The sequence below is a fragment of the Brienomyrus brachyistius genome, chromosome 3 (assembly GCF_023856365.1).
Source record: "Brienomyrus brachyistius isolate T26 chromosome 3, BBRACH_0.4, whole genome shotgun sequence".
NCBI classification, from domain to species: Eukaryota; Metazoa; Chordata; class Actinopteri; order Osteoglossiformes; family Mormyridae; genus Brienomyrus; species Brienomyrus brachyistius.
Window position 1 is genome coordinate 31351626 of NC_064535.1, and position 20287 is coordinate 31371912.

The 20287-nt window shown below is 38.0% G+C and overlaps 1 protein-coding gene and 1 long non-coding RNA gene across 6 annotated transcripts; one reads left to right on the top strand and one right to left on the bottom strand.

Annotated features, from left to right (window-relative positions):
• Positions 1-521: 521 nt before the first annotated feature.
• LOC125738065 (uncharacterized) lies at positions 522-6924 on the bottom strand. Its single transcript, XR_007396688.1, has 7 exons — positions 6795-6924; positions 4649-4764; positions 4338-4424; positions 2034-2231; positions 1254-1411; positions 879-979; positions 522-664 (listed from the first exon to the last, which is right to left on the bottom strand). It is a non-coding gene; the product is annotated as an uncharacterized LOC125738065 (long non-coding RNA).
• A 1080-nt stretch (positions 6925-8004) lies between these two features.
• On the top strand, positions 8005-14395 carry ttll1 (tubulin tyrosine ligase-like family, member 1). 5 transcript variants are annotated; one of them, XM_049006550.1, is made up of 10 exons: positions 8008-8190; positions 8456-8576; positions 8791-8999; positions 9308-9488; positions 9913-10050; positions 10309-10417; positions 10503-10646; positions 11949-12035; positions 12592-12755; positions 13072-14395. In XM_049006550.1, the coding sequence occupies exons 2-10, from the start codon at positions 8464-8466 to the stop codon at positions 13196-13198; spliced, it is 1272 nt and encodes a 423-aa protein (XP_048862507.1). In that variant the 5' UTR covers positions 8008-8190; positions 8456-8463; the 3' UTR covers positions 13199-14395. The 5 variants fall into 5 exon arrangements, 3 of the variants coding, with proteins under 3 accessions (XP_048862508.1, XP_048862507.1, XP_048862506.1); XM_049006549.1 differs by having other exon boundaries at positions 8459-8576; XM_049006551.1 differs by lacking the exon at positions 8456-8576 and having other exon boundaries at positions 8006-8190.
• The last annotated feature ends 5892 nt before the right edge of the window (positions 14396-20287 follow it).

A 20287-nucleotide genomic window follows, 5' to 3' on the forward strand; every position in this document is an offset into this window, starting at 1 on the left:
ATATGTAGCAAATCTTTAATATTTATAAAACATTCCTTTCGAACTTAATAAGAAGGCAAACAAAATGGCTGCTATCACATCATCCAGGTGGGTGCTATACAGTGGAGGTGGCTGAAGTGGCTCCCTATTGAATCTGTAAAGCACTTTGGGCGTCTTAAAAAATTCTATATAAATATAACTTTCTTTCATGAAAAATAATGAAATCCTTCAAAAACAATTCATTATGACAACTTCCCGGAATAGCATTTAAATAGATATAATTTTGTCTTAAGTATTTCTCTATTTATTAATGTACTTTATTTAATTTAATGTACTTTATTAATGTACATTAGGATGTCCTTCAGCTTTGAAAAAATGTTTAATTTGTTAATATAAATAAAATTTTATAATATATATATATATATATATATATATATATATATATATATATATATATATATATATATATATATATATATATATAAAAATGTCAACTGGTTTGTATATATTTTATAAACATTTATAAACATAATTTTCTTTAAAGTTTCTAATTTAACAAATGGCATTAATAAAAATACAACAAATACTAAGACATCACATTTTAAAGGTCTTTTTGTGCAAATTTCATTCTGAGTCGTCATCAGTATTGATGGCCAGATATTCCTTCCTTGCTTCAGAAACTGCCCTGCAACAAAAACATTTATGGAATGTTTGATCCCAATCCATTAATTACTGCTAACTAAAACTAAATAATTATGTGGGAACTGTCTTTACAAGTCTACAAATTTGTACAATTATACACTTTGTATGCAAATAGAAAATTCACTGAAAAAAAAGTAATAATAATAGGTTGGCATGCAATAAGGGCACTGAATATGAAATGTCATTTAAATGTTTACCTTGTGTTTATCTCCACCTTTTGAGGTGTACCGTAACAAGTCAGCAACAGCATCTTCAATTGCAGAGGCTGTGACCTTCTGATTGTGCCTCTGGTGGGCTCCTGAAGTAGAACACAAACTTTTAAATATATGAAAAACTAAATTGCCTCTCTTATTATAATAAGGGTTTTACATGTTTTATTTTTAACATTCAAGGTCGCTTCACAAAGAATAAAACAAAATTAATGACAATAAAAGTACTGAAAACAGTAAACTCCAACGACACGACAAATTAGAAGGACAGTAATACTTATAGTATTACTAATTTTTTATTGTATTAAAGGAGTCCAATTGACAGATGTTTACATTTTAAAATGGTGTCAATGTATATCTTACTGAAGAGGTTGATTATTTCCAGATCCTGTAGTGGTAGTTTTCCCTCGTTGTCCTTTAAATGAATGCCTGGACCACATTTTGTTGCTGGCCACCTTCTTCATCAGATTTCTTGTGTGGGCTTTTAACCCATTACCCCCAAGAGAACTTGGGTATATGATCTGCAAACAAATAAAAAATTTAATCAAAAAAATTTTTGTAACAGTTTGGTTCTGTCTATCGTTAGCTATGTTTCCTTGTGAACTCTCTTTTGTTCATTGCGTGTTTCTGCGTTTATAAATATAGTTTAAATTTACTTTGAGTCTATTTTGCTTGTTGAAAATTCATCAGTCATCTTGTTGTTAGGTGTTCTATTATGTTCTAGCTTATATCTGTCTAACATTGTATGCTTTTTACTTATACAAATACCAAATACTTGGTATTAATGAAGGATGCACCACACTGAACACTATAACTGTCAGGTATCGCGGGCGAGGACGGGCAGGTAGGTGGGCAGGAGGCAGGGAAGGACGAGGCAGGCAGGCAGAATACGGGGAAAACGGGGGGTTTATTAGCGGGGAGACAGTTACGGGAAGAACAGGACATCACTAACATCTAACAACATTAGGTAACATCAATGACAGACAAAAGGCAGGACAAGACATAGCCTGAAATAGAACAAAGACAGGGCAAAACAACAGGGTACAGCTGGGTATGGTTAGGGAAGCACACGTGGATAATCAGGGGGGCGTGGCACACACGAGGATCGTACGAGCCGGGCATGACAATAACTATCAAACTCACTATTTTTCTTCTAAACTCCTTATCTGAGGTTGCTTTAGAGCAGAGACTATTAAGTTCCTCTACTGTATCAGCTGCAGAGGGCAGAACATCTTCCAGCTCATCCTGTATTCCTGATATGAGCAGCCTTTGAAGGAGAGATGTGTGCTGTCTTTGATTTTCAATTATTGTATCCAGCTTCATCAGGACACAATCTGAAACCTGTCACAGAATTCAGAGAGTAAATTCCTTATTTACTTTTAAACAACTCTGGCCAGCATGGACCTTTTCTATTTTTCTGATACCAGTCTTGGGGGAAATTATTAAACAGTCGCAATTTACTGTTAAAAAGCAGGTTGCAATTGTTCATGTCTTCTTAACCACAAGGCCAGCACTTCTATTTAAAACGATCTTACATCGACAACCCCTTCCCTCCCATTAAAATACCTTTTATACCACTCTGGAGACTTCTTCTACACTCTAAAGCTAATAAAATCCAAAGAAAAGCACAAAAGAGCAAGGTTCTGAAAAAAAGACAAAAGGCCTTGAGGTCCATATTGGTCAGTCTGTCCCATGATGGTGGATAAATTTGGGGTGGTTCTTATGGTCCTCATATGAGTCCTTGAGTACATTTTAAGATGGGGCAGATATGGGCCACTCATTTTTGTTCTTGTGTGCCACCCATACGGGCTTATAATCAGGGGAGATGAGTTGTTTAGAAGATTTTTTAGAAGTGATAATATCGTGTTTTTTTTTTAGTAGGGATGGGTAGTATTTCTGATACATTTATTTTAAAAGTCTTTGTTAAATACAAATTACAAAATACAATTTTGTATTTGTCTTGCTTTATAAAAATGTTCATGTAATTTTAATCTAAATACTTCAGTAATCTAACAATATATTTCTTCGCAACTAATATTGTTGTGCATTTATTACATATAACAATGGTAGCACTGTCATGCATTCCAAATATGTTGCTCTACCTGTTGCATCAAAGTCAGGACTTCCATTGGTGTGCATGGGGCCGCCCCGTCAGCGTTTGTCTAAGCAAGTGAACAGCTGAAATCTATATGCGCATGTTCAACGTGCTTTCAATAATGAGCTGTGGGGGGCATGATCAGGATGGCCCGTGATGAGAGCAGCCAATAAAATGTAACGCTAATCTATTTGACGTAGGTCAAGACGTTGTCATTGGTCTTTTCAAGCAACAGCTAGCAGTAATGTTAGCAGGTTAATATAATCAATCGAGTGGACAGTTTCTTAAAAGTTAGATTTAGTAGCTTATTTTGCCATTAAAATCAAAAATTAGAGATTAAACGTTTGGGACCACACCAGCCGGAGGATTTTAACATCACTCAACCTAGAAAAGTCAAAAACCGATCCTCCAATTCGGAGTGGTTCAAAATAAAAACAGCACTCTTATGCTTTCCTTGCTTGCTCTTTGGAGGAGATCGGACACCACTTATACCACCACAGGATTCTAGGATGAGAGACATCTTTGGAACAACTGGCCAAACACGAAAGCAGCATGTTGGATGTAGAAAATGCCGTTAGCTTTACTAAGCAAGTCTAATCTAATATAGCTCAGATTGATGTCGCTGACAAACTTGTGATTGACCTTCGCAATCAACAAAGTACAGAGTACAGGTATGTTCTTGGTAGAATAATAACGAGTCAGTTTTGCATTATTGCAAGGTTGTTTTGACTAAGTTAAGGACCTTAAAGAAATAGGTTTCCCTGATCTGAAATGTTGCTTTGAATGCGTTTTAACAGTGATCATTTACTGCTTAATACGTTAGGATTTGTAATTCGATGTGGTATAACAGGGTAATACTGTATACCAGTTCTGTGAGCTCAAATGCTGTTATTGATAGCGCCACTCTGTCTCCACTTACTCTTGCCCCTGTTACATTAATATGTGCTTGTGACATAATTGTTGAGGTGCACTTGTATTAGGATACACTGAGCAAGGTCTTTACATGTTAGTGTTTACAGTGTCACCAACTTGGCTCAGCTGGCTGGCATGAGATTTTCAATTCGAGATAAGTCCGCTCATGCATTTACATGCATGTAACAGTTTTATTAACTTGTAAATAGTATAGGGTTTGCAAACAACCCCCAACACTTTAGCCATAGCTAATTTTAGGTTTGGAATAATATTTGCCGTAAGATCACTGGCATGACCGTCTGATAGTGTGAGTGTCACACCAGACGCTTGAGAGTTAGCGACCCTGTGTTTATTGTGCCCCACCGGCTTTATTTGCCAGACACCACTGTTGTACAAATTTAACACTGTTAGATCTATTTAGATTTTTGTATATTATTTACCAGTGTAGGATTTGGGGAACTCCCTGATTCTGTATTTCGACCAGTTCTGCTTGTCTGGCAGCTCTCTCTTCTTCACTTTCCCTGTGGCTTTGAAAGATGGAAAGCATGCATACAGCTCCTAAAACAGTTGAGATGCAGTATTCATTACAGAGTTTGACTATTGATTATGAAATGTAGTTACTTTATTATGGAATGTAGTTATTATCACACTCAGTACTTTCAGAAAGTGCTTACCCTCTGCACCTTTACTAACAGTACAGCCTAATATAATTTACTTGTACAAAAATCAATAGGCTAGTTATAATACTCACCCCTTCGTTTTCTTCCAGCCATGAATTTAGAACGACTTGGACAGCTTCCTCAATCTTTGAATTCCACCACTACAAAGCCTGATTTCTCCATTTTGTAAAGCACAATCCAATATTACCTGTAATTCAGGAAGAAGTTGACGAAACTGGATTTTTAATATATGTGACTACATGCAACTACACCCACCACATCTGGAACATTGAACTTAATGCAGATTATGTACCTGTACAAGACATGTAGATGTTATTAATATTGTGGTGCGGGTACTGGACATGGCAACAGCATGGTAATACTAATGAGGCCAGATAACTGCAGGTAAAGCACAGAAATGGCTTTGTCTGATATATACCAGTCACTCTTACAACACATACACACTGCCCATCATGTTGGCTGCCCTGACTACTTACAAACCACGGGGTGGGTGCACATACGCACATTATTTACAACAGATAATGTTAAGTACTACATCTAACATTACTGAACACAATGACAACACAATACATGATAAATATACACAGCTATTGACACTATTACACTTGGCATTAGTCTAGCATGTCACCTGATGGGTACCCTGCAATATATAGATATAGAACTGAGTCTGACATGCTCTTCCTGTTTATAGGTCATGCAGAATGGCCATAAATATAATTTTCTGGTGTCTCCGTTCAATCAGTATTGCCCTTCTTTTAAGTTGATGCTTTTGTAAGATTTCATTGTGAGAGTTTTTTGTGTTCACAGAGTATACCCCAATTATTCGAGAATCACAGGGTTATTTGAAGAAAGCATCTCTACCTTCATATACTCTGCATATAACATCTCCTTTCTGTGGGTCCTCATTTGTGCAGAATTTAATTTCACCGATCGGGTGGAGGAGGGTATTTTAAACCACATTTTAAAGAAAATTGTTATATTTTGCTTTTTATATATATATATATATATATATATATATATATATATATATATATATATATATATATATATATATATATATATATATATATATATATATATATATAGGGAGTATATAACAATTTTGGTTAAAATGTGGTTTAAAATACCCTCCTCCCCCCGATCGGCGAATTTTACCAACAGCAGTTGGATTATGCTGGACATTTGATCTGTGCGTTTTGTTACTAAAAAAAGAAAGCTCACTATAGAGTGTGTTGTTCGCCTCTCCGTCCCCCAATTTCCGCCCCTGGCCGGCTCTTATTACTCAGCCAAATGATCCGGCTCATTGAAAAGAGCCGGAATTCCTATCAACATTGAAACGTTTTCCCCCCTTTTTCTGAAAAGTAACAGTTTGGACATTTCTGCAGGCTGTTATAATAAATAAATTCTGAAAGATTTTCTTACTTTTCATAGTGGCACAGAAGAACTGGCTTCACTCCTAGTTCTATATTTAGTAGCGTGGGAGCTACTTTTATATTGAGCGGGTCAAAAAGATCTACCTAAATACAAAATGCATTCTTTTAATTATATATATATATATATATATATATATATATATATATATATATATATATATATATATATATATATATATATATATATATATATATATAAAAACACACCGTACATGGCGTCATTGCATGAACCCTTACAGCACAATACAATTCAATAGATTTATGGCGTATAACTTTGTCCGGTTCCCCCACTCATTTTTCATATCCCTTTTTACACTTTCATTGCTTGCTGGATATCTGCATTAGCTCGCAATACATACGCGTTTTGTTTCGGTAACCTAATATAACAGTTTTAAGCAAAAGCGGACTGTCCACCCGTTACGTCAATCAAGGGGCGAATGCCAAAAGGGTTGACATCTAAAATATATTTTTTAATGTCGCGCGATCTACCTGCACTACCTTTGCAATCTACTGGTCGCTCGCAATCGACGTATTGGGCACCCCAGGTCTATATGAATCTAATTTTCAAATTACAGTAGTACTATTTCAATGGTGTGGTATGCAAACAACAATTTATTTAGGCTTTACCTCAGATTACAGATGTAACAAAGGCATCACTTGAGAATGTATTAGACGTTCTTTCAATTGTCACGCGGTTTTTAGCACTGACAATCGCGGTAGTATTCAGACGGTTTATACCCATGGGATTTCATTTCATGTAGGTTGTTTTCACATTTATGCTCACCTTTCTTGGAAAAGAAGTTTGTCAGTAGTTGCTTTCTCTCATTTTGCTTTTTCTCTCGTTCCCGTCTTTCTTTTCTGACAACCTCGCTTTCTTGGTCAATGGCATTGTCAACTGGAAAGCTACAATGCACACTCTAGCAGAAGGAATGGAACGAAAAGTAAAGTGAGTCTAGTTAAAAAGCCCGCTGAAGGCAGACTAAACCATTTCTGTTTTTTTGCAAGGAGTAAGGGGTGGCCTGTCCTTAGACACTATATACAGTATGTGGGATACAAAACTCAGTACATTATTCAACCGATTTATTCAAGCAAAACATTCAATTTACATTAGTTAGCAACATTCATTGTGACCTTTATTTATGATAGTAATACTGAAAGAAAAATGAAATTCCAGACTTCTCAATGGCCCTCACCCGACTTGGGGCCCTGGTAAGACAGTCCCACTTTTCCACCCACTAAGATGCCCATGTCATTCGGCAACAACAAAGAATCTTGCCTGTCGCGCAGAACTCTCTCAATTTGAAATTCACTTCTTATTATTTGTGCATCGACTGCAGTTGGTCGCTCATCCATGGCGAGGCCATGACTGAACAGATTCCCATGCATGGACACTGATTAAATGTGTGAAAAATCATTGTTTACATAGAACTAACCTGCTCCGAGCAGTGGCCTGTGACCTGTACTACGAAGCGGGGTTACTGTCTTATCGGAGTAACTTGTCGGATTTAAGGTACCACAGTTTAAATCGACTTAATATTCGTTCACTTACATTTTGCCCAGACTACCTTAAATCCGACAAGTTACCCCGATAAGCCAGTAACCCTGCTTCGTAGTACAGGCCCCAGGTTTGAGATGTGCTGCTATGACAACACATCCAGCAAGAGTTTCGAAAAACCGACAGATCCACGATCATGCCAAATCCTCAGCGATTACATCCGGCTAAACGAGTAATCCACGTACGAAAAACTCCCCCCTGGACTTGGTTGGTCTATGTGTAGCAAGTTTTTCTATCAAATTGATATTCGCAATCGATGTAATGAAAGCGAATTGCCAAATTATTAAAATATCTCTCCAATAAACCTGGCGTAATTGCGAAGGAGTACTTTCTATATTTTTCTAGCTAAAACATTAAAGTCTTGGGAGAATATTACACGAGGGAATGTTTGATGGGTGTGTGTGCACACAACTATAAGAGCGAGTCTGCGGTTTCTATGGTTTCCACCCGGAAATGAATTGTTGGTGCTCGCAGTCGGGTGCCTTCAATGGTCAAATAAATCTGTGCATGAGTAGCAGTAGAAGATAATAATTAGAAACCATCGTAAATGTTATGTGTTGTCACCAGGTAGCTTTTTATTTTAAAACCACCATTGGATGCGTATAATCTTAGTGGATAACCTTTGGTGGGTATTTAGCTATGTAGGCTAATAAAATACAGTGCTCACGAGTGGTTGTGCGTAATAAATCCGTATATTCTATGAAAAATATATTGCTAGATATTTATTATTACAATATACAACAGTTACCGATTTGCAGTTCCGGCGAGAAGCTTAACTAGCAAGCATAATTTGCTAAAAAGCTCCAGTTCACAGTACCGCTGCTCGTTCTCTGTTTGAGAAGCGATTTCAAAGTGTCTGTTGAAATGAAAGTGGATTCTTTCTGTTTGAGGAGCTGCCATGGCTGGTAAGGTAAAATGGGTGACTGACATAGAGAAATCCGTTTTGATCAATAACTTCGAAAAGCGAGGATGGGTGCAAGTGTCCGAAAACGAAGACTGGAACTTTTATTGGTAATCTGTCCTTGTCATTTGAAGACCATTTTCCTTGCGTGTGGTTTTGTTGCAGTTTTACTAGTGGAAAAAAATAGAATCAGCATATCTTTTTTTTAAGCTAACTGGAAAGTCAGTCGTAGTAATTGTTATAGTATGACATCATCTGATATTTGTAGGCATCCAGTCCTGTTGTGCGTTGTGAAGAGCACGTGTCCTGAATTTGACTTTACAGGATGAGTGTACAGACCATAAGGAATGTCTTCAGTGTGGACACTGGTTACCGTCTGTCAGATGATCAGATGGTCAACCACTTTCCCAACCATTATGAACTGACAAGGAAAGACTTAATGGTCAAAAACATAAAACGGTATAGAAAGGAGCTGGAGAAAGAAGGGAGTCCATTGGCAGAGAAGGATGAAAAGGGCAAATACCTCTACTTAGGTAACATGTCTTTAATTTGTCAGGACACACATACTGTTCAAATGTTAACAGTGCATGTGGATGCTACTTCACATTTAATTCATTAGTTAATGATTTTTTTTCCATTTGCAGGTTACAAGCCTGTGTTTTGAGCCCTATGTCGTTACCTTGTTCTCTACAATTTCTAGTCAAGGACTGGCTTCTTAGTAGATGTTAATAAATATAACTAGATACACTCATGCATTTACAATGATAATTGGTAAAGCATGATTGAATAACAACGATGAAGAACTAACAAGTTGCTTCCTGCTGTTTATCCTCATTTGCAGATTTTGTGCCAGTAACCTTCATGCTTCCTGCAGACTACAATTTGTTTGTGGAGGAGTTTCGGAAAAACCCATCCAGTACCTGGATTATGAAGCCATGTGGGAAAGCTCAGGGCAAAGGAATCTTTTTGATCAACAAGCTTTCCCAGATTAAGAAGTGGTCACGTGACAGCCGCACCTCCACGTGGGTCTATCCGGGGAATAGTGGTGGTCTACTGTAAAAGTTTGGAGCATAATGTGGGTGGGGGTGGGCAATCTTGTCTGGATAGGCCAGTGTGTATGCAAGTTTTTGGGGTAACCTTTAGGTCAGCTGTTCAAACCTAGCTGTGAGGACTCTTCAGCCAATTAGTCCTCTAATCAGTAATCTAATCAGGGAGTTGTAGCAAAAACCTGCATACGCAAATTCTGGAAATACCTTCCCTTTTGTGGTTTAAGCCAGGGTAGCATTTGCTTTTTATAAAAGGGAATGTTGCTTCTAATCTGGCATTCATGTATGGTCACCAGGAGTAGAACTGTGTCTGCATCTATGTTGCACTTTGCTTGTGCTTGTGGTCTTTGTGCTTGATCCAGCAATTACATTTGCATTGTCATTATCTTTCTCTTTACAGGTTTCTGGCAGCCTCTAGTGGCAAAGAGGCATATGTCATTTCTTTGTACATTGATAATCCACTATTGATTGGAGGAAAGAAGTTTGATCTTCGTCTCTATGTGCTGGTGACCACATACCGTCCCCTCAAGTGCTACATGTGAGAGTTTGAGCTAAACTTAACCAAAATACTGCAGCAATATTGGTGACTTACACACCAGTTAAATCATCAATGCTTGTGTTCATGAGAGATGAATGATATACTTATGTCTTGCAATATAAATATTCCTGGATCAGTAATACTGTGGTTGAATTATAGATAAATTGGTCACAGAATTTGTGCATATCAGAGTATTTTGCTTGCATTTTGGAGATATCATGTTAGTATGCCCATATCTATTTCTATTTTAATTTTTAGGTACAAATTGGGATTTTGCCGGTTTTGCACAGTGAAATACACACCCAGCACTAGTGAACTTGACAACATGTTTGTGCACCTCACTAATGTGGCCATCCAGAAACATGGGGTAGGTGTGTTTTTATGAGACTCAAAAATTCACTATTAGAAGCCTGTGTATGTTTGCATGTGTATAATTCCATGGGGTGTTTCAGGATGACTACAATCACATACATGGTGGTAAGTGGACGGTCAATAACCTTCGACTCTACTTGGAAAGCACACGGGGAAAGGAGGTGACCAACCAGCTGTTCGACCAGATTCAATGGATTATGGTACAGTCATTGAAGGCTGTTGCAGTAAGTAAAACCCACAGGTGCGGAATGAACTGTAATGCACAGAATCAGTTGCATTCAAACACATAAACATTTACCTAGTAGGGGAGAGTGGGATTAGTTGGAACATTTTCAAGTAATACGTCCCTATTACATGAACATGATTTATTTAAAAATTGTCTGTACGATTTCAATTACACATATCTAAGTTTATAAATGTTGCATTTAATGTTTCTAGATTCTTTGATTATACTCTATATGATCCACCTCAAGCAAAATTATCTTGGGCGTTACATATGACCCCATCATTAGGGTTAATTGGAACAGCTGTTATAATTCAGGTCATGGCTGAAGAAAGTATTGACAAGCCATTATTAATACATATGAATATATAAATAGATTTAATGTAATTTAGTTCATTATTGCCCATCATCTTGTTGATCCCAGACGTTATTACTTTGGATGGCAAGGGGACAAATCAAGAGGAAATACCAGCTTTTGGGTACAACGCTTGGTGCCTACAGTACTAGTTGGTTTTGGTGGCTTGAATACCACATCATTTTTCCCATGAAAAGAGATGTCCTCAAAATGTCATTTCTTTTGACTGCAACTTGAACTTAGTTTCAACTTCACCTTTCTCAGTAAGGCGAGAAACCTTGCCAGTGTAGTAATACTGGATCTTTTGAAAAGGAATCACACAAAGTCTCCATCAATATTATCAGTCAAGTGTGGAATAACATTGAACCAATCAGTTTCAGACTCTTCTTCCTCATCACATGTACCTCCCCTGGACATGAGATACATCCTTGAAATCACTGTCTTGTTCCTCTGTGTATTCAAGTGTAATATCACCTTAGACTTGGCAGACCTCTTTAATAAAGTTGTTTGGAACTAACCCTCCTCTAATGTTCCAGCTAGCCCCTATCAGCTATGTGACTTTGTATGTATACTACACAAAGTGGTGCTTTTAATTACATATCTGTTTGATCTCATTTTAGCTTAGTACTAGAGTGTAAAAAATAAATGATATTCATTGACATTATCGTCATTGAACAACATTTACTCCAAGTGTCAGAACATATATAAACCATTCTTCTGTGGCCAACCACCAGTATTCATTCTAGAAACAAATATGGTGGATGGATATTATTGTTGTCTATCCTTGGTTAGCAGCACTTTATGAAATGGATAATTACTTTGTGTTAAAATGTTAATGTTTCAACAAACCCCATGTTCCAACTTGCTCCACTCTCATATATTATTTCTTCATTTGTGTGTCTCAGTATAATTGTATGGTTACATAAGACTGACTTTCTTCCTCAATAGCCTGTCATGAACAATGACAAGCACTGTTTTGAGTGCTACGGGTATGACATCATCATCGACGACAAGTTGAAACCTTGGCTTATAGAGGTGAGCGGTATCTTCCTTGTGTACTATCATGACTCATTTCATACAATAGGAGCATCACATGATTTATAAGAACCTTAGATTCTGCTAGTTACTGTTGATCCAACTCCATCCATCTTTTATCTGCTTATCCTAGTCAGGATTGTGTGGGGTCTGGAGTCTGTTCTAAGTTGTATAGGGCACAAGACTGGGATATACCCTAAGATGGGGTGCCAGGCCAGTCCAAATGCATGCACAAAGTCACACAGAATCTTATGACAATTTAGAGAGACCAAGTAGCTTAACTACTTGTCTTTGGACTATTGGGTGAAACTGAAGGAAACCTGCATATCACAGGGAAAACATGCACACAAACAGATTGGAGGTGAGATTTGAACCCCCAGCTTGAGTGGTGTGAGGCAAAACATCTATGCACCGGCCCAGTTCTGTTGATTATATTTATTGGCACATAAAATGTTGCCACCTGTAGCAAATAATCGGCAACTGATTTGGAAGTAAGTTGTTCATATGTGGTATAATCTCATTTGTGTGGCAGTGACTCATTCAAGTTTTGCAACAGGTGAATGCTTCTCCATCACTGACCTCCAGCACTGCAAATGATCGGATTTTGAAGTACAACCTTATGAATGACACTCTGAACATTGTAACTCCCAATGGAGAGATGCCAGACTGTCGATGGAATCGAAGTCCACCCAAGGAGGCTCTTGGTTACTACCAAGTCCTGTGAGTTATTCTCCGTACTGACTCCATTTAGCCACTTCCTTTCACACTCGATGTTCTGGTACTATATTTTGTTTGTACCATAGCTGTAGGATAGTTAAAGGTGGCAGATGTCATATTTTAATAAAAATCCTCTAAGCACACAAACTCCCAAGAAATGGGCTGAAGTTTGTCTAAAGTCTTTGTTCTTTGGCTGCTATCTCTTATCATTGTAATTTCTGTGCTATTCTGAGGGAAGTGGAAACTTTTGACGTAGATGCTGTTCTTAACAAATCCCATCTTCTGACTCTCTGCCACTATTCTCCTCCTCATACTGCAGGTACGATGAGGAGCAGGCGCAAAGTGAAAGTATGGAGCGAGACCTTAGGAGTCGTTCAGGACAGTCCCTGGGGTCCAAGGGCTCCAGAGGTTGTAGCCAGCGACAGGCACCAGCCACGTGGAAGTAATTTATGCATGACATCACACAAACACAGTTTCAGCCTGAAGAGGATTCTGAATCTGGGGTATTCCGAAGAGCAGTGGGACCCGCCTGTCATACAATACATTCAGTCCCCTCACTTGATCTGCTGCAGAATTAGACAATACAGATGGTTATTCATTGCATCCTTGCATGACACCACACACCAGCTGTTTTAGGAAAAGGGAGATGTTTTGTATTAGAAAAGGACCCTATATAGCAGAAGGAGCATCACTTTCCTGCCTTTCACTCTGTCATACCAGAGCAAAATTCCCTTTGATACATAGAACATCCAGCCACAGTTGATGAAATGGTAAAAATGAGAAGCATTTGGTCTGTGTGGGTATATCAAATGTTCTTTTCTTTGGAGCATTCCAGGTGCTTAGATGCATATAGGTTGCGTAAGTATACCAAAAACCTGGCTGAATGCATGTAATACAGGCTCGTCTCATAATAATGTGCTATTTCTCTACCAAGCTGGAGATAAAGAACTTTGTACCCCAGCTTAGAGTTTTGAATGCCAAGAGAAATCCCAGCTTGAAACCAAAACACAGGCTTCTACAACAAGTCGTCTTTACTACATGTGAACAAGTTCCTGTTTTTACAATGGAAAATGTTACTTTAGCCATGTGATTTCTGTATTTCAGTTTAATATGAAGGGAAGGGGCTCAGGGCTCCAGCATGGGTTTTAATCAGAGTTCAAACTGAATGCACTATTAAATTCAATTCATATATTCTTGTGTATAATTATTTGTATGAATAATGTCCAATCCAGTTACCTTAAAATTCTGCATTCCTATTGTTATGACAGTCTCCTTAATGAAGTATGAAGGGACCTGATGGGATTTTACACTCTATTTAAAAGATTTCTTACATTTCATGCTTATTATTTCCACCACGTGACAGCAGATACAAAGCACCCATTGTTTTATTAATGACACATTGTTCATGTTGAAGGCTGCAGGTTTTACAGTGAAGAATAAAGAGCAGTTTTGGTCAAGACATCCTGGCTGAAATGGTTCAGTCACTCAGTATTCCCTATATAGGGAATTAGCAGTGAAAGAAGACACCAGTTTTGGACACTACATTCCAAGATGTTCTTTGCTGGTATCCTGCCTATGATGGCTGACATTTGTGAAATGCAAAATACAGTGACATCATAAATTAAAGGAGATAAAAAAGTGAATGTGGATGTGTAAGCTTATAATTTATTTGAAATTATTTTATCATTATTTAAAATAAATGACATCCACACTGTCATGCCCTGCTCGTCGGCTCCTCATGTGTAACCACGCCCCCTGCTTACCCACGTGTTCTTTCCCGATCGTACCCAGCTGTGTCGGATAGTTTCTAAGATCTAACGCAAAGTGGAAGTAACATTTCTGGATAAGTCCAAATCCACTTTGCTATTACAGGTTTTCTCCGTTGGTTTGGCTCATTTCTTGAAACAGATATTACATTCTTAAAACTATAAGATCATTTGGCCAAACAGTCTTACAGTTCTGCGCAACATTACAGCTCATTAGCAAAAGTTCATATCTCTCCAAAAACTGTTCACACATGCTTCAAAACTAGATTCCTTTCCCATATAAAGAGTCGGTACCATCGAAATTAAAAAAATCTTTCTCAGTTGCTTTGGCTCATTTGCATTCACTTAGTGCTTTTGCCAAAATAACCTGGATGGTTCAGCACAACACCATGGATCAGCTGCTAAAGCTCATATCTCTCCCAAAACAGTTTACCCATGTGTCAAAACTAAATTCCTTTCTCATATAAATAGTCAGTGCCCCCAAAATGCATCGTCCCTTTGGCATTGTGTGAGCACTGCAAGTCTAAATGCCTAGATGTTTTGTTACTATGGCAGAGGTCTAGCTAACAGAATACAATTATGTATAAAACTGAAAAAAAGGATTTTACAGTAAGAGCAGCATCACACACTGCACTCATACTGCCAAGGAAATTGTAACCATTTTTATTCACACACATAAAGTAACTTCCACACATTGGAGTACATAAAAAGAAAATGTATACAGTATTCTGTACATGTATGAAAAATAAACACAAACAAAAAACAAGAAAAATTATATCTAGCCAACAGTGCTATAAATAAAGTTTCACAACTACAGTAAAGCTTTCACTGGTCACTGTTGCCACCCTCCCTCTCCCTTTCCTCGGAGCCTACGCCCAGAAGAAAAACCTCTTGTGTAAGATGAAAAAAGAAACAAAATAGAATGTGAGCAACTTTTTTTCACTTTTGATTTGAGCACAAAATTCGAAATCGGAAAAGTCCAAAGCAGGAGTGTGCTGGAACTGACTACTCAGTTGGACAGGAATGCCTGCCCAAAGCCAGTTGATTGACAGCTTGTCCCTTTATTAAAAGTAATGCCGCAAAATTAAAAGCATTATGTGTCAGGTGACCCCCTGAAGGGAAACACGGACCCAGAATTGTGGGACAGAATGATCTTTATTAGATCGGGCAGGCAACGGTATTTAAAGGGGAAAGACGAGGAGCGTAGTCATGGGTGAGAGCTGGGGTCGAAAGCCGGGGTGGTCTGTCCTGCATGCAGGCACGGTACACGGAGACAAGAGGAAGGGGAGACGCAAAGTCCAGGGGCAGGCAGGGCAGACAGGATGGGAGACTCAGAATCGGGGTTTGGTCTGGGAAAGGAAGGCAGGCAGGGTGAGGAGCACACAAAAGGCAGACGGACAAGGCAAGAAATGAGGGAATGGCACGAGACAATAAACCGCTCAGTATTGCACACTTCGCGATGTGTGTTGCGTACTATCCGCCTTTATAGTGCTCCTGTGTGGAGCCTAATTTGCAGCTCTCCAGCTATCCACGCCCGGGAGCCGTGACATTATGGTAAAAGCAATCTTGTAAAATGAAGAACAATATGGCAAAAGCAAAACTGTAAAATTAAAAGCAATCCGGTAAAATTAAAAGCAAAAACAATAAAGAAAAGCATTAATTTTCTGATTATTATATTTGTATTTATTTCACTTTCTTATTCAACATTTATTTCCTTGTACGTTTACAGATTTATTCTTTTTTATGGCACTCCAGTGACTCTATACCAGTCAAACGTGTCATTGTAATAGCAGTCCCCAGTACAGCATGTGCTGCTCCCTTTTCAAGGTGACACACTATCCCGATTGGTTCATTGCATGTTACGTCCAAAACACGTCACTGAATAATTAAGAGAGATAGGACGACCTTTTTCTGCCTTGCCACCGGTGTTCTGTCAAGGTGAGCTAGTTTGTCGAGTTGGGCTACCATAGTGCTAATTTATAGCCCTAACCCTTACCCTAACCCCCAAAACGGTGAAACTGCACATGCGCAGAAAGGCTCGATAGTACGTCTGGATAGGTAGCTCAACTTGGCAGAACACTGGCACACACATTAACATTAGCCATTTATCTATAAGCAGTTAGCCAACAAACACGTTAGCCGTAGACTGAAAGAAAAAGTCTGCTGTATTTACATAACTTAAATATGTACATTGGTTGCACACAATAAAATTTTGCCAGCATGAATCTTGCAAACAATAAAATCATGTTTTGCCAACATGAATCTTATATTAGAATATACATTAGAATTATACATTGGACAAACATGATTTTATTATGCAATTTAAACCCAAAGTTTTCATGTTCAACAAACATAGTATATGTCATTTTTGTGCAAGGGCCATATGGTTCAACATGTCTTGATAATGTTTGTTATAGAAAATTCAATCAGAATTTAATAACTTGAATTTTAAATTTTAATGTATATAAATGAAGTAGTATGAATATTGTACATAATACTATATTGTACATAGTGGCTAACTGACCTAAAATCACAACCACAGGCTTCAAACACAGAATTGCTTACAAATGCTCGCACATAATACACACACACACACCAGAATATAAATTATTTAACAAAGACCCTTCAACCTTTTTATTTTCAGGAATCTCAAAAGTACAACATAAATTGCTTAATTTCCCCTGTATCGGTAGTGTATAAAAATTACAATTATTTTTAAGCATATAAGTTTTAAAATATTGCAGGTGGCTCAATCAATCTAAATAAAATTAATAAAAAGAATGAAATACATGGGGTAGGCATCTAACACAAAAAATATAATTAATTTGAACACAGTACCTGCAGTAGGTATGTAATACAAAGGTATGTAATACAAAGAGGAATACACTGTAGAAGCTACCTACGTCATACACTCAGGGGCGCCGCTAGCAATTTTGGGCCCTATGACAAAATATGAGGTTGGGCCCCCCTACCACACCCATTCAGATCTCTGGGGGCCCCTAAAGGGCGTGGGCCCTTAGAATTGTCCCAACTTTCCCCCCCTTAGCGGCGCCCCTGCATACACTACTCCTCTTTTTCTTTGTATTGCATATCTACTCTCTGTTGTACAATGACCTTTCAGCACACTTCTGAAATTCACAAATACCACAAACTGCAAATTTTATATGAAAACTTTGAATGAAAAAAAGCAGATAATGATGAGGAAAAAAAAAATCAAACATCCCACTCAGAGAGTCTGAGTTTTATAGCCTGTGCTCTTTAAGAAAGTGTGCTGTCTTCCAAGTCCATGATAAGTTTTTGTATCACCTCAAAGGTATACCTCAGTTCATGAAGGTAGTCCAGGTTCATGTTGTAAATAAAACCAAATAGTATGGCAGTTGCAAATGCCTTGTTTGGTAGCCCCCGCAGTACTGCATGGCCTTCAAGGACAATCCCAATATCTTCTACCTCACTTGAGTCGCTGTACTTGACGGTAAACATTCCAACAGTGGTATCCTCAATGCCCGCCTGGATGACAGCTTCGTCTGCAGTCTGGAGGAAACAATCGTCTATTAATTTTATTTGGAATATGGACATTGGTCTGGAATGGTGTCACATTAGGGTGGGTGATCTTTCCAAATAAAATCATATCACAAACTGTTTTACACACAGTCACAATCTGAATTGCTGTTTTCCTTCCCAATTTCGAAATGTACGGACTCAAATATTCAGACTCAGACAAGCCTAATGACTTACCTATTAGCACCGTATAAAACACAATATTGCATTAAAGACACTGTTTTCGAAATGGTCATTGAAACTTCACCTTAAATACATAAATATTAAAAGTTGTATTAAGTAGTCATTAGCCATGAAAATTTGTCACGTACTCAGGAAAAAAATTGTACTGTAGTAAAATGTAACTACTGACCAGAATTGGGATGTAGCCGAACACTAGTAATAGCAGTATGTATTTAGAATACAAAAATTAATTATCTGCATTCAGTTCACATTACATTTTGAAAGGGCAGTTTAGAATAGTTACTTAAAAATAGAGAACATTTTACATTCACCATAACATGAAAAATACAGTATTTTTGAACCAACAATCTTTTTTATAATACGCTTGTTATTTTTTAAATTATCGTGTGCACATTTTTCTTTGTGACTGCCGATGGTAAAAACTGTCTGCATCGCAGGACCCCATGCCTAATTTAAAGAAACATATAATGGAAAGTGATGTTTTCGAGTTGAAGCCAGTGATGTGAAGGTCCATTCACGAGTGACCCCAACTCGCTCCATGCTTTAATTTAATAATGCATGGCACGTAAGTGACAGGCCATTATTTGCCTGTTTTATTTTACAACATTTTTATATCTGTGTTGTAGACAGATATACATTTTTTCCCCACTTCATAGAAATATTGAAATATATAATATAACGCCGTTTAGCCAAAATATATAAAGATAGGACTTTTTTGTCCATATCACCCAGCCCTAATTTACACAAGATGGTTATTGCAGAATCAACTTTGCACAACACTCAATGCTACACTGAACACAACCCAATTTCTGCTCAACAATACATGAGGTGTACTTACCATATACTCCCTCAATAGGTGTGCTGGGTCCTCCTCATGGAGGTAGATGCAGAGTCCCTTGATAACACACTCCCTTCCAAATTCTGTGTTATCAGAAATCAGGGGTACCCAATCATTAAATCAGGGGTACCCAATTGAAAATGTACTTTAAAAAATTTTTTTAATACCACTTCAAATAAAATTGAATACCAACTTCACAGATATACTGGGAAAAGTATGATGGATATCATGGAAAATCACTTTTGGATTTTAAGCTCTATAAAGTAATTATTTCCTTGAAAAAACATTTTATCCACCCTATCCGCTTGTTAAGATTGACGCCACGTGTGATGGTGCATGAAACAGAAGAATGATTATAAAAACTGGGTGTGACAGCCCAGCTGATTTACTATGGCTTGTTTTTCCCAAGTCGGCATACAGCTCTGGGTGTTTGCCATTGATTACATGATTAATTGTCTCCTGGTTAAATGAGCTGATGGTGCCCTGGCCAACGGAGAGAGATGGGTACATGGTGTTTACCCTAGATCTGTACCTGGTTTCTCTTCCTCCTTCCTCCAGTCCTCTTTGACTTGGCTTGATTTGAATTTTGTTATTGTTTGTACCTGGAAAAGTGCTTCTTTTGGAAGTAGTTAAATAAACGATTGCCAAAGCCTGTTGGTGTATGGTTTCCCCTTTACTGTATGTTGCCCTAGCCGGAGCCAGGCAGGCGTAACATTTGGGGGCTTGTCCGGGACACCAGATTTGGTTATGTTAGTTGGAAGTTGATTGGGGGAAACCTAGATTTGGTTGTTGGTTGAGGTGTTCTGGAGGTGAGTTGGCTTGGCCGATGTAAGTGGAGATTGTTTGTGCCTGTCAGATTGTGTTAATTGGGAGAATAGTGCCATGGGAGAACTTTGTGTGGTAACCACTAGAGTGTTGTGAGTCCCTGCTGTAGGAAGTGGTTGTAGTTAGTTTTGTTTTTATTTTATTTTAATTTTTTTAGTTTGTTGTGTTTCGTGTGTTGGACGTGGGTAGACTGCAATTTTTGCGGTTGAGCTGCATGTGGGTGCATGGAAGATTTGGTTTGAGTTTAGTGAGGGGAGTAGTAGTTAAAAAAAAGCAAGGTGGCTCCAGTTTTGGTTTGTCTGTCTACATGGTCAACTTGTTTAAACAATAGATGTGTTTTGCATCTCCGTCAGTGGAAGGATTAG

Coding starts and splice junctions, on each gene's coding strand:
- ttll1 (XM_049006550.1), top strand. CDS start 8,464: ATGGCTGGTAAGGTAAAATGGGTGACTGACATAGAGAAATCCGTTTTG. Junction 10,051..10,308: donor CGTCCCCTCAAGTGCTACAT/GTGAGAGTTTGA, acceptor TTTAATTTTTAG/GTACAAATTGGGATTTTGCC. Junction 12,756..13,071: donor CTTGGTTACTACCAAGTCCT/GTGAGTTATTCT, acceptor CTCATACTGCAG/GTACGATGAGGAGCAGGCGC.